At 39.6% G+C, this 15,483-nt stretch overlaps 1 protein-coding gene across 1 annotated transcript in view; it reads left to right on the top strand.

Annotated features, from left to right (window-relative positions):
- Positions 1 to 15,483, top strand: part of ELOVL2 (ELOVL fatty acid elongase 2) — a 68,397-nt gene that overhangs the window by 38,929 nt on the left and 13,985 nt on the right. Inside the window, exon 3 of the mRNA XM_019633791.1 lies at positions 4,685 to 4,872. Coding sequence (XP_019489336.1) covers positions 4,685 to 4,872 — 188 coding nt within the window. The remainder of the gene's footprint in view (positions 1 to 4,684; positions 4,873 to 15,483) is intronic.

Below are 15,483 nucleotides of genomic sequence, written 5' to 3'. Positions count from 1 at the left end.
CTTTCCTTCTGAACATATGCTGTTTCTTTCCTCTTTCCACCACCCATTAACCCTCCACCTTCCTCCCATGCACAGTCTGTCTGCCCTTAGGTGTCTTAAAAATTATCTGTAACGATGTGTGAGCTGTCCCTGCCGTAGCCATTAGGTTGAGCTCCTAAGCTCTCAGTCACTGAGTCTCTCAATCATTCCTCTGTCACCAGTCACTTAGACTACTGCCATGTGCCAGCTAACTCAATGTCTAATTGATGTACGAGTATATTTAATGACTCTTTCCTCTCAACTCAGTGCTAAGAGGTTATTAGTTATCCTAACTAGTCTCCCCTCTTCCAAGCATTTATTAAGTGCCAGCTAGGCTAATACTTTAAAAGCCTCAATCATAGTCTGTGGGACTCGAGCCTAACACTTATCTGTGGCTTCCCAGTACTCTTAGGATAAAGCCCAAATTTTGTATCACGGACCACATGATAACAGCCTTGTATTATCCAGCCCCGGCTACTTCTCCAACCGTCAGTGCCACTCTTCCCCACTCACTTGGACATCTGATGTCTTTTACTTCCTCAAATATATAAAATTCTTTCATGTGCTGTTCTTGGAGTCTGGAATTCCTCCCCACTATCTCCTACTCCATCCCCCAATATAGTGAGCCCCTTCTCATACTTCAGGTATCAGCTTAAATGTTACTTTCTTAGGTTGGCTTTCTCTAGAAAGATGTCAGGGAATTTGCCTCTCAAAAGTAGCCCCCGTATTATTCTCTGTTTCAGCCTTTCTTTATTTCCTACATATACTTTATTGTTATTAATAGGTCTTTCTCCCATGAGGGCAGGAACCATGACTGTATCTCCAGGGCTTATTACAGTTCCAGGAACAGGTTAGGCACTATATGTTTTGCAAATAAATGAATAAATTCTAAGCAATATGTTTTGTTTCACTTGAGCCTTGCTGATTCACAAAGCTGTGAAAAATCTACAAGTTATTTCTTTAGCACTATTGGGTGGCGGGAGGAGGGAAATAAGGTTTTCTTTTTTCTTAAGATCTTTAAACAGAATCACTTAGAGATTATTTAGACCACTCTCCATTTTCTATACAGGCTCCATAAACTATTCTAAGTCATTCTACGTGAATAACTATCATTTTAATAAAATATTCTGTGATTCAGTAGAGCTTTTTAAAAAATACTTTTGCATAGTCTTTGGCTTTGTTTTGTTTCCTTTTTATCCTTGTGATCCTGGGGGGTAGGGCAGATGGGATACCTTTATCTTGTAACCACTTTATTTACTATGATCCCTGCCTTACAGTTCTAGTGGGTAGTGTAGTAACACACTAACTGGGCATGGAGGGAGTTTGGGTGACTGGCTTTCTGTTTGACCCGGCCACTGGAGAGTTAAATAACAGTCTCTTCACAATGAACTTTGCCATCGGTACAATCAATAGGATTTGGAATTATGTGGATATGGGGTCAAGTAAGGATAGAATTGCAGTTGTTTAATCTGCTTTGGTCGTTTTTGTGGATGTCTCCTTTGTAGCAAAGAGACTGTAAGACTGACAGTTAACAACTGGACTAGGTGACCTCCATAGTGACAGACAGTCTGGCATCTAGGCCATCATGAATCCTTGACCCCTTCCTAAAAGTGGCTAGAGCTTAAGTTGACTGGCAGCCCCCGTCTCAGTTTCCAGGTGTCCCCAAGCCTTTTCTGATTTTACCTACACCATCTTAATACCATCAGGGAGATGTTGTTCTGGGCCAATACCTGACACAGATGCAGAGCTAAGCACTTCCCAGGTCCCAGAGGTAATAATCTTGTTACGAGTATTTGTTCCTGCCTTTTGGTTGGCATAATTATCATCCTCTCTAATAATTGTAGCAAATATTTATAGGACCATGACATAAGGAAATGAAAAACTTCAGGTGCTGTACAGTTCTATGTGAGAGTAGAAATGTAAGGCCTGGTCTCTGTCCATGGAGCATACACTGTAAGTGGGAAAGTAAAACGGGAACATGAAACAATTGGAAAGCCATGAAGTTAACCGTGTGTATTAGCTTCTTAGGGCTGCAGTAACCAAGTACCACAAACCACATGGCTTAAAACAATAGCAATTTATTCTCAGTTCTGGAGGCTGCAAGTCTGAAGTCAAGGTGTTGGCAGGGCCCTGCTCCCTTCAGGTTCTAGGGAAGAATCTGTCCTGTGCCTTTCTATGAACTTCTGGTAGTTTCTAGTAATCTTTGGCATACCTTGGCTTGTAGATGCATCACCCCAATCCCTACCTCTGTCTTCACATAGCATTCTCTTTGTATCCCTGAATCCAAATCTCCCCTTCTCATGAGGACACCAGTCTCCTGGTTAACCCATATGACCTCATTTAACTTGATTACATCTGCAAAGACCCTATTTCCAAATAAGGTCACAATCATAGGTACCAGAAGTTAGGACTTGAACATATCTTTTTGGGGAACACAGTTCAACCCATAACAGTGTAACAAGAGGTAGAGTAGGAGTTTAATACAAATTACTTAACTTTTTTAACCCTTTGTGGCGCAGTTTTTCTCAAATGTAAACTGGGGATAATATGTGTATGACTCTGACTGTGGTGATGGCATCACAGGTATGTGCATATGTCCAAACTCATCATTGTACACATTAAGTAAATGCAGAATTCTGTGTATCAATCATACCTCAATAAAGCTGTTAAAAATAATACCACCCACCTAAGTAAGTTAATACATGTAAAGGGCTTTGGAACCGTGTGTGGCACAGAATTAGTGGTCAGTGAATGTTAGTTACATACCAGTATGATAGCCATAATAACAAATTGTAAAGTGATACTTACTTTGTTATGCTGATGAAGAGCTCTAGTTAGGGAAGAGCAGTAGTCAGTGGCTTCCTTCAGAAGGCAGGACTTTACCTGAGCATGAAAGGATGAGTAAGATTTAGATGAAGAGATAAATGTTAGGAAGTGACACATAGCACAAACTCTCATGACAGATAATTACGAGCTAGTTGTATGAAAGGTAATATCATAGTCACATGAATGTTCCTTTCTTAAATCTATCACAAATAGGAGAAGTTTACAGAATAAGGGATGGGACAGAGCTTGAGAAGCCCCTTTTCTTAGAAATGGCATTCGGTAGGGTGGAGTGGTTTAAAGAGAGGCTGGGGGTCCGGGGGCAGAGGAGAACAGAGAGCGGGGCTGGGCCTGGGAGGTCTGCAGAGATGAGGAGAAGGGCTCTATCTTCTGGAGGAGCCAGCGCTCACAGCTCTATTTATGGAGATTAAACACAGCATGCAACTTTTATAATTCTGGGCCAAATCATTACCTTTATTGAAAAAACCAAAAAGCAACATAGAAAACAAAAATCATTTTTCGTGCCTATAATTATTTTCAGGTGTTATTAATTATAGATTATCTGTGTTTTATTTAGGTTTTTAAATTTTCACTGTCCAGAGTAAGGGACACTTGATATGTCTAGGTCCTGGCCTCCTGGCTGTTTGTACTTCTAGTCCATGGGCAGGTTTGGGTCCTCGGCTTTACCTCCTGCTCTCAGTTTTGAATCCTCAGCTCCAAGGCTTTGCCTTTGCAGTCTTCAGCCCTCATGCATGCCATGCTGAAGCCCCGTGGCTCTGTGGGGTCAGCTGAACTCTAACACCGTTCTTGGTTGACTGCACAGTGATCCTAGGCAAATTCCCAGGAGTGCGGGTTTTAGGAGTTAGGATACTGTGTCAGTATGCTTTCTGTCTCTGGGAAACTTCTCCACAGGAGGCAGCAGCAAAGTATGACAGGATGAGAGTCAGACATGAATTCAAATCCTGACTCTACCGCCGACTTTGTGTGGCCTTTTGCAAGTTACTAAAAAGCTTTCTGAGTGTTTTTTTTCATCCATAAAATGGCATAACAGGGCCGGCCGAGTGGCACGATGGTTAAGAACTGGCTTGGGATGCCAGAGGGCCCCGGTTCAGATCCCACATATGAGGGCCAGTGACACTGCCCTCTACTACAGCTAAGATGCTGAACAACAGCTCAACCTGGAGCTGGGCTGCAGTGAGTCGCCGGCGATGGTGTAGGCTGCAGCCCCTGTGGCAGTGGGTTGCCATGGGCTACTGTATGTAGCCAGCAGCCAGTGTGAGCGGCCAGCAGCCGCAGTGAGCAGCCGTCCAGAAGCCAGCGACTGATGTGCCTTGCCCGGGAAGAGCGCAATGATGGTGCCAACTTGGGCCAGTGAAGCAACATCCTCCACAACTAGACTGAAGAATGAAAGGACATCAACTTGTCTGTTCCCCTTCCCCCAGTTACCCAGCACTGTTCCCATCCCCCCAATTCCCCAAAAAAAATCTTAAAAAAAAAAAAAAAGAAAAAAAATGGCATAACATACTTCATATTTACTGAGTTAGAGCAAATAAATGTAGTCATTATTCCAAAGTAGACATTCAGGAACTATTACTTCCCACCTTCATTACCTTTTCCTGTCATTCAGTGTTCAGCTTAGGCATTGCTCCATGACACCTTCCTTAACAATTCCAGCCCCCACTGGTTTCCTCTTCTGAACGATAACCCAGATCTAGCTAACTTAACGCTGTGTCCTGTGTTCCCTGTTGTATTTGGTATGTACAAATAAAATATATGTGCCAGTATCTTATAGCATTCAGAAGTGCTATTTTTCAGGATTCTCACAGTATGTGTTCCTTTTCAGATTCTCGAGTCAGAGGATGGTTCATGTTGGACTCCTACCTTCCTACCTTTTTTCTTACTGTCATATATCTACTTTCAATATGGCTGGGTAACAAATATATGAAGAACAGACATGCTCTTTCTCTGAAGGGAATCCTCACCTTGTATAATCTCGGAATCACACTACTCTCCATGTATATGCTGGCAGAGGTAAGTGTTTATGTAACTAAGCTGGAGTCCATAATTGAGTGATTTTCAAAAGCAATTAAATCTAGAATATCAAAACTGTCCAAGGTTTTTATCAATACTGTTTTTTAAGATCTCAAGAACTTGTTTCAGCATTTGCTATTATTCCTTCCAAAAGCCCTAGAAGTCTTTGTTTCTAACTTGAATTTTTCTTCTCCCAATTTAGGCCTACTTCTTTAGCCCTGAGTCTTTCATTGTAATTTAAAATCACAATTTAGGTCTGAATGGGCCTTTAAAGATCATATGTTATAATTTCTCCTTTTATATTGGCATAAACACAGACACATAGATCAATGGAACAGAACAGAGAGCCCAGAAATAAATCCATGCCTATATGGTCATTTAATCTATGATAAAGGAAGCAAGAAGTTACATTGGGGAAAAGACAGTCTGTTTAATAAATGGTGCTGGGAAAATTGGACAGATACATGCAAAAAAATTAAACTGAACCACCTTCTTACACCATATACAAGAATAAATTCAAAATGGATTAAAGACTTTAAGACCCGAAACCATAAAACTTCTAGAAGAAAATATAGGAAGTAAACTCTCAGACAATACCCTTCATAATATTTTTACTGATATATCCCCTCTGGCAAGGGAAACAAAAGAAAAAATAAACAAATGGGACTACATCAAATTAAAAGTTTTTTCACAGCAAAGGAAACCATCAAAACAAAAAGACATCCATCCTACTGAATTTGAGAAGATATTTGCCAATATCTGATAAGGGATTTTACTATCCAAATTTATAAAAATCTCATACAACTCAATGCCAAAAAAACAACCCAATTAAAAAATGGGCAGAGGACCTGAATAGACATTTTTCCAAAGAGGACATACAGATGGCCAATAGACATATGAAAAGATGCAGAACATCACTAATCATCAGGGAAATGCGAATAAAAACCACAGTGAGATACCACCTCACACCTGCCAGAATGGCCAGCATCAATATATCAACAAACAAGTGTTGGCGAGGCTGTGGAGAAAAGGGAACCCTTGTGCACTGTTCGGGGGATTACAAATTGGTGCAGCCACTATGGAAAGCAGTATGGAGGTCCTCAAAAATTAAAAATAGAACTACCTTATGACCCAGCAGTTCCACTCCTGGGTGTTCATCTAAAGAAATAAAACATTAATTCGAAAACATATGTGCACCCCTATGTTTATTGCAATGCTATTCACAATAGCCAAGATATGGAAACAACCAAAATGCCCATCAATAGGCAACTGGATGAAGAAATTGTTGTGCATTAATACAATGGAGTATTACTCTGCCATAAAAAAAGAATGAAATCTTAACTTTTGTAACATGAATGGACCTAGAGGGTATTATGCTAAGTGAAATAAGTCAGACTCAGAAAGACAAATACCATATGATCTCACTTATATGTGCAATCTAAAGAACAAAATAAATGAGCAGACAAAACAACAATAGACTCAGATACAGAGAAAAAAACTGATGATTGCTAGATGGGAGGGGGGTTGTGGGGGTGGGTGAGAAGATTGAAGGGATTAGGAAGTACAAATTGCTAGTCACAAAATAGTCATGGGGATGTGAACTACAGTATGGGGAATATAATCAAACCGTTGTAAAAAGTAGGTTGTGACATGGGTACTGGATTTATTGGGGGGATCACTTCATAGGTTATATAAATGCTTAACCACTGAGCTGTACACCTGAAACTAGTATAAAATAATATTGAATGTCAACTATAATTAAAGATATATATAGTCACGGGATATAAAGTACAGCATAGGGAATATAGTCAGTGGTACTGTAATAGCTATGTATGCTGTCAGAGGGGTAGTAGACTTGGGGGTTATCACTCTTGAGGGGTGTAAATGTCTAATCATTATTCTTTCATAACCTGAAACTAATAATAATTTTTACCTTTTACTGATTATGATACTGAGACTTAGGAAAGTTATATGACTTGCCTAAGATTAGACAGCTATTGAATAACAGTATTTTTTAAATTAAATAACCACTGCAGTTCATTTGACTGAAATACAAATACTTGTGAGATAGCTGTTTCTCAGGACTGACTTTTAGAGGTCCGAGTTTACATTCCAGCTCAGCTGCCGTTATTACATCACATACTCCCCATTCATTTGCGAAGTGTCAAACCGAAGTAATTTTATAAGGAAAAAAAAAGTGTCCTGCCTGTAGAACCAAAGGAGAGAGAGAGAGGGGGAGGGAGGAAAGGAGGGAGGGAGGGAGAGAGGAGAGAGGGGGGGGAAAGAGAGAGAGAGGTGAGAGAGAGGGAGGGGGGGGATATGAGAGCATGAACAAAATATTTTTTAGGGAAAAGTTAGGATAAAATCATTAATATAAATTACAAGTGACTGTTAATGGCATAAAGTATAGCTGCCTTCCTGGTGTCCTTGAATTCTAAAAAAAAAGTAAGTAAATCCTTGCCTAAAATATAGGTCATCTGTCCTATAGAGTTTAATCTGTTCGTTAGTCTAATATGCACTATTCTAATAATGGCTAACAACCATTGCCTAAAATGACTACAGTAAACACTAATAATGGAATTTTAGGCATCACAGTGCAGGAGATGGGATTTGCGGTCAGGAAAGCCATGCCAGCAGGTCTAAAATCCTACACATAGGCGTGCTCACTAATTTACCTGACTCTAACAAGGGAATTTGTATTTTAGGTTCTTTACTAAGTGAATTTTGGGTCACTAAATGAGCTTGCGAGATAGTAATTTATGGAATTAGTTTCTCTGTATAGCAAAGGGAAAGATACTTTTCATTGGCTCGTTGTCAGAAGTGGCAACTGCATCAGAAGGGCCATTGGAAGCTCCAGTACCTGCCGGAAGCTTTGGTGTAGTGGAGTCAGGAGATCTGAATTCATGTGTCAGCTGTCACTTTCTCTGTAGTTTTAGAGGAGTTACTTAGGCTCACTGAACCTTAGGCAACTTATCTTTGAAATGGAGATACGGTGTTTGTCCCTCTGAACTCAGTCAGATGCGAGGATTAATCGGCTCTGTTCAGCCAACATGCAGCGAGCACTAGGAGGCGCTGTGGAGTGTACTGAGCCTCAGGGATGCCGAGGTGGAGAGGCAGGGTTTCTGTACTTCAGATGCTCACAGACCAGTATATATAGGAGTTAGTAAGTGGGAAAGGCTTTGTACCTTCTAAAGGGAATATTAGTCACCATCAGCCGGAACAAGGACTGTTTAGTGTGTGAACACCGAGTAAATGGGCTGCCTTTTAGGAAGAACTCCGGCGCTGGGCTCATTCCCACTATGCGTTTTACCCACCGCTTACCCACTGCTTCTCTTCTCACACTTCTCTATCACTTGGTTCAAAATCGCCACTGTAGATTGCTTCCTAGCCTCCCCTGATTGTGACCTCTTTAAGGGCAGGGAGAAGGTCTTTTCTTTGGCACTTTTGGGGTATGTTTAATAGATACCAGGCAAGTGATAGCTTGAGTTCACCTTGCTAACTTGTTATGCCCTGGCCCGATGTTTGCTGAGTCTGGGAAATTACCACTTAAATTATTAATTTTTAACATGTATGTATGGTGTTCCTATACTATGTCAGATTCTATTCTGGATTCCAGAACACAGCCTTTGCCCTAGTGTGATGGAGAGTGACGGGCTGCTGGTGGGGCAGGAATGCCTCTCGAAGGAGGTGATGTTTGAGCTGAGACAGAATGATGAAAATAAGCCAGGCATATAAAGATCTGGGGAGAGTGGGTTCACACAGAAGGAGCAGCAAATGTAAAGTGGGAGGCAGGGCAAGCTTGAGGTGTTCAAGAACCCTAAAAAGAAGCAATGTATTATAGCTCAGATACAGTAGATGGAGGAGAGAATGATTCAAAATGAGGTGGAGAGGTGGCAGATTACATAGGCTTTTGTAATCTGCATTTGGCTTTTATTCTAAGTATAATGGGAAGCCACTGGAAGATTTTAACAAGGGGAGTGATATCCTCTCCCTTCTAAAATAGATGCTGGCTGCTACATGGAAAGTGGACTATGAGAGTGAGTTTCAGGGCAAGAACAGAAGCAGAGTCCAGCCTAGGGACTATTGCAACACTGTAGTCAGCAGGTACAGGCAGCTTGGATTAAGGTGGAGATGGGGAGATGCCAGGGATTCTACACATATTTTTGAGCGAGTTAGTCCACGTCTCCTTAAGGCTTAAGCCAGTCTGATAGCCTGATTTTCTTCAGCTCATTGGTTGGAAGGCTCCTGCACACTAATCCAGCTAGGGAATTTGGACTGGCCCAGGACGAGGCAGGTAGAGCCTCCTGTAGCTAGGCTGCTAAACTGCTGTTCAGTGGTTGTCAGGTAGTCCTGCAGAGATGGCACAGGTGGGGGACAGCCTGGATAAATGTGATCGAAGCAGGAAATGTAACAGGGCAACAGAATATGGCCTGTCCTCGCCCGCTACTGTATTGTTAGTATACAATGGAGAGATCAGAGCCCCTGACTACAGAACTACAGCCTGATTACAGAGGTTCTTAATTACTCTTTCTGCAAAATATTAAACCACTTTCTTATTTGAAAAATGCACCAGCGCACCAAAATTTACATACTTTTAGGACTTTTAGGTATCCCTGAGTCCCCTGCAGCCTGTCACTGGTTCCCACTTGAGAACCAAGCACATACAACCTTGGGAGGTATGGGGGATGACTTGACTTGTAATAGACATCATCAGTGAAATTCAGTCTTTTTTACTTTCACTGAATTCATTTATCCTGTTAATCTGTCATTATGATGTTAACTGAAAGGTGCTTTTGTTAGAAGGACAAGAATCCTAAAACATTCTAAATTTTAGTTGTTCATATCTTTTTAATGTTCAATTCATTAACATCTAATCCCTTCCTGCTCTGTGTATGTATTTAAGTTCTATACACATTTCTGAGAAGCAATAGAAAATAGTAGGTTTTTGCATATACCTTATGTAAATCAAAGCCAAATGCCTTATATTCTAGAATTTTAACTGTCTTCATTAAAAGTGGGAAAGGAGAAAACTTCTTTTGTAGAATTTTCCATAAACAAAAAAGCTCATTTTCTTATGATGTTGTAGAAAGAACACTAGATAAGGAATTAGAAGGTCTGAATTCCAATCATTCTCCCACTTTCTAGGCATGTAGTCTTGAGCAAATTATTTACTTATGTATTTATTGAGTACTTTTTATATGCCAGGCATTGAGCAAGGAATTGTAGATATAAAGATGAACAAAATCATAATTACATAAATGATTGATTACCACGTGGCATAAATTAATGAAGAAATGGCTTAGGAAACTTTCTAAGCCCTGGTTTTCGTAGCTGTAAAATGATAATATGGTATTATATCACAGAAATGGCGGCGTTAAGAGTGTTTCTTAAAATTGCCCCTGGAAGATACAACAAATTGAACCGCTATGATTCAACAAAGGATTCCCTACACAGCCCACAGGAACAGCAAAGAGACCTGCAAATCGAATCACCTGAAGGTGGGCAAATTGGATGAGCAGGAGAGGAGGGGAGGAGGAAGTGCAGAGATGCCAGCCGTGGGCCACAGGACGCACCCCAGAGCTCACTGCAGTCTGAAGCAGTCATGGAAGAGGGAAGAATCCGGGCTGCGAGTGCACCCCTATGCCCATGGTCCTGCCTGAGGGATCAGCATATAATACCACTGAACCCAGCACTCGTGGCAGAGACCTCGGAGCAAAGACTGACTATAGAAGGGTGACAACAATGGTTTAAGCCCTTACTGCCAGGCACAAAACAAACACAGAGCCTGGCTGCTTCCCCCGACACCCTCCCGGAGTTTGCCCCACCCCCCAAATCTCCCAGGGTTAGAAGCAGGCTCTAGAAGAAATGGTAGCAGAGTCAGATTAAAGAACAGAATATTTACAACCTTGAGAACTGCAGCCCTGCAGCCACAGACTCACAGCACAACTAATTCCAGCAAAAGAGAAGGAACTGTAGAGGCAAGACAACTGTGGACTGGTAGTCACCTCTGCTCAGAGCGACCTCTCACAGCCCACCCTGCCTCCACCTTTCTGGGTCGATCCCTGCAGAGGCAACCAGAGCGCTGAGACACACAGGCTCTGCATCAGGCTGCAGGGGGAGCATTGGGACTTCAGAAGCTCAGATCTCTACCCCTCCACATGCCCCCATGGAGGCGGTGCCCTGAGACCCAGGCCACCTGCTCACAGAGGAAAAACCCACCTGCCAGGGAATCCCTCCCCATTGTGTAAAAAGCTGGAACAGTGCAAGAGAAAATATAACACTACAGCAGTGTGAGAGAGAATAAAAGGCTGCAGCAGGAGAGAAAATAAAACATCCACCAATACCTACTGGAAAGCAAAAGAAAGACCTCTTCATATCAACCTGCTGTAGAACCCACTCCTGTAGATGCCCAGGAAGAGAAATAATAATTCGTTAATTGCTGTGAATAACCAAGGTAACAAGGCAGCTCAGAAAGAAAATAAATCTCCAGAAAATGAACTTAAAGACATGGAAATATGTGACTTAAATGACAGAGAATTCAAGATTGCAGTTCTGAGAAAAGCAACGAGATGCAAGAAAACACTGACAGGCAGTTTAATGAACTCAAACACAAAGAACAAAATGAACATTTTACCAAAGAGATTAAAATTTTAAAAAAGAACCAAGTAGAAATTCTGGAGATTAAGAACTCAATAAAAGAAATGAAGAATGATGTAGCCAGCTTAGGTAATAGAGCTGATCAGATAGAGGAAAGAATTAGTGACATCAAAGGTAGAAAACTGGAAATGACATAGATGCAAGAAGAGAGACTTGAGAGTTAAAAGAAATGAAAGAACTCTACAAGAACTTTCTGACTCCATCAGAAAGAGCAATATAAGAAGTGGACCAGCCGAGTGGCTCAGTTGATTAAGAGCTTGCTCAAGAGTGCGAGCTCTGAGAGATAGCGGTTCAAGTCCTGGCCCTAGCTGAGCTGCCGCTGAGCTGCCAACAGGTGGCAGAATAGCTCAGCTAAAAAAAAAATAGAATAATGGTAGTGTGGGGAGTGGAGTCAATGGAATTGTAATAGATATGTATGATGTCGGGGTGGGGGTTGCGGGGAGTGAGGCGGTGGATTGGGGGAGGGGTGTTGTCACTGTTTGAGGGGTAAAAAGTATAATTATTGCACTGTTTTGTACACCTGAAACTAATTTTAAAAAATGAAAAAAATAAAAAACAAAGAATAATGGGCATACCAACAGGAGAAGAAAGGGAGAAGGGAACAGAGTATATTCAAACAAATAGTCGGTGAGAACTCCCCAAATTTGTGGAAAGAACTGGATTTTTGAATCCAAGAAGCAAATAGAACACCTAATTACCTCAATCCTAACAGGTCTTTTCCAAGGCACATTGTATTGAAGCTGTCAAAAATTAATGAATTCTCAAGGCAGCCAGGGAAAAGAAGATGATAACTTACAAAGGAAAGTCCATTAGATTATCATCAGGTTTTTCAGCAGAAACGCTACAAGCCAGGAGGGAGTGGAATCCAATATTCAAACTATTGAAAGAGAGAAATATAGAATAATATATTAATAATATATTAATATTATATTATATTATATATTATAATATTAATATAATATATTAATAAGATATTATTCAAGAATAATATATTCAGCAAAGATATCCTTTATATATAAAGGCAGAATAAAGACTTTTCCAGACATACAGAAGCTGAGAGAATTTTCTAACACTTGACCTGCATTACAAGAAATACGGAAGGAGGCTATTCAACCTGAAACAAAAAAATCAAAAGAATACAAAACCATGAATGGTATTATGAACAGACTGACAGAAGCAAGAAAAGGACATAATTGACATTTATAGAGCACTTCACCCTAGAACATCAGACTATACATTCTTTTCTAGTGTACATGGAACATGCTCAAGGATAGACCATATATTGGGACATAAAACTAGCCTCAGCAAATTTAAGAAGATTGAAGTCATACCAAGCATATTCTCCAGTCACAAGGCTTTCAAATTAGATATCAACTGTAGAAAGAAAGCAGGAAAAAAACACAAATATGTGGAGATTAAACAACATGCTTTTAAAGAACGACTGGGTCAAAGAAGAAATAAGAGGAGAGATCAAAAGAGACATAGAAATAAGAATGAAAGTACATCCTATCAAAATTACTGGGATGCAGCTAAAGCTGTAATAAGGGAAATTTATATCATTACAGGCCTATCTCAAGAAAGAAGAAAAACCTCAGATAAACAACCTCATATTACACCTTAAAGAACGAGAAAAAAGAACAAATGAAACCCAAAGGCAGCAGAAGGAAGGAAATGATAAAAATCAACAGAACTAAATGAAATAAAGAGCAAGAAGACAATAGACAAAAAATTAATGCAACAAGGAGTGCATTCTTTGAAAAGATTAATAAAATTGACAAACCCTTGGCTAGACTCACTAAAATAAAAAGAGAAAAAAACACAAAGAAAATCAGAAATGAAAGTGGGAAGTTACCATGGATGCCACAGAAATAGGATCATCCAAGAATACTACGAAGGACTATATTCCACCAAATTCAATAACCTAGAAGAAATGGACAAATTCTTAGAAACACATAGTCTTCCTAGAATGAATCATGAAGAACTGGAAAAAAATCTAAATAGACTGATCAACAGTAAGGAAATTGAATCAGTCACCCAAAACCTTCCCAAAAGCAAAAGTCCAGGACCTGATGGCTTCACTAGTGAATTCTACCAAACATTCAAAAAGGATCTAACACCTGTCTTCCTCAAACTACCAAAAAACTGAAGAAGAGGCAATATTCCCTGACTCATTTTTTGAGGCCAACATTACCCTGATACCAAAACCTGGCAAGGATAACACAAAGAAAATTACAGACCAATGTCTCTGATGAATACAGATGCAAAATCCTAAACCAAATTCTAGAAAATCAAATACAACAATGCATTAAAAAGATTATACATCACAGTCAAGTGGGATTCATCCCAGGGGCACAAGGATGGTTCAACATACACAAATCAATCAATGTAATACACCACATAAAATAAAAGAGAAAAGTCATATGATTATATCAATAGATGCAGAAAAAGCATTTGATGACAAGGTACAACATCCATTTATGATTAAAACATTTAATAAACTGGGTATAGAAGGAGAATACCTTCATATAATGAAGGCCATATATGACAAACCCTCAGCTAATATCATAATTAACAGTGAAAAACTGAAGCCCTTCACTCTACATTCAGGAACAAGACAGTGTTGTCCCCTATCACGTCTGCTTTACAACATAGTATTGCAAGTCCTAGCCAGAGCAGTCAGGCAAGAGAAAGAAATAAAAGGTATCTGAATTGGGAATGAAGAGGTTAAATTGTCACTTTATGCAGATGTCATGATGCTTTATATAGAAAACCCTAACTACTTCACCAAAAACATACTAGAAACAATAAACGAATATGGTAAAATTTCCTGCTACAAAATCAACATACAAAAATCCATTGCATTCCTATATACTAACAATGAAATCTCAGAAATTTAAAAAAGAATTCCTTTTGCAATTGCAATAAAAAGAATAAAATACCTAGAAATAAACTTAACCAAGGATGTAAAGGACCTATACACTGAAAATTTATGACATTTTTAAAAGAAATTGAAGAAGACACAAAGAAATGAAAAGTCATTCTGTGTTCATGGATTGGAAGAATAAACATAGTTAAAATGGCCATATTACCCATGCAATATACAAATTTAATGCAGTCCCCATCAAAATTCCAATGGTATTTTTTTAATGAAATAGAACAAAAAATCATGAGATTTGTATGGAATCACAAAAGACCCTGAATAACCAAGACAATCTTACAAAAAAAGAATAATTCTGGAGGTATCACACTCCCTGACACCAGCTTGTACTACAGAGCAACAATAATCAAAACAGCATGGTACTGACAGAAAAACAGACACACAGACAAATGGGAGAGAATTGAAAACCCAGAAATAAACCCACATATATATGGACAGATAATTTTCAACAAAGGAGCCAAAAACATACAATGGAGAAAAGAAAACCTCTTCAGTAAATGGTGCTGGGAGAATTGGAAAGCCACATGCAAAAGAATGAAACTAGATTGCTATCTGTCACCATGTATCAGAATTAACTCAAAATGGATCAAAGACCTAAACATAAGATCTGAAACAATAAACTGCATAGAAGAAAACATAGTACTAAACTTCTGGACCTTGGGTTCAAAGAGAATTTTATTAATTTGACCTCAAAGGCAAGGGAAGTGAAAGCTAAAATAAATAAATGGGACTATATCAAACTAAAAAGCTTCTGCACAGCAAAAGAAACCATCAACAAAATAAAGAGGCAACCAACCGAATGGGAAAAGATATTTGCAAACAACACCTCCAATAAGGGGCTAATATCCAACATTTATAAGGAACTCATACAACTCAATAACAAAAAAACAAACAATCCAATTAAAAAATGGACAGAAGACCTGAACAGACATTTCTCCTAAGAGGACCGACAGATGGCCAATAGACATATGAAAAGATGCTCAACATCACTAATCATCAGAGAAGTGCAAATAAAA

This window comes from Hipposideros armiger, unplaced genomic scaffold, assembly GCF_001890085.2.
Source record: "Hipposideros armiger isolate ML-2016 unplaced genomic scaffold, ASM189008v1 scaffold_1410, whole genome shotgun sequence".
NCBI classification, from domain to species: domain Eukaryota; kingdom Metazoa; phylum Chordata; class Mammalia; order Chiroptera; family Hipposideridae; genus Hipposideros; species Hipposideros armiger.
Note: the sequence above shows the minus strand (reverse complement) of the source record. Positions and strands in the feature narration are given on the sequence as shown.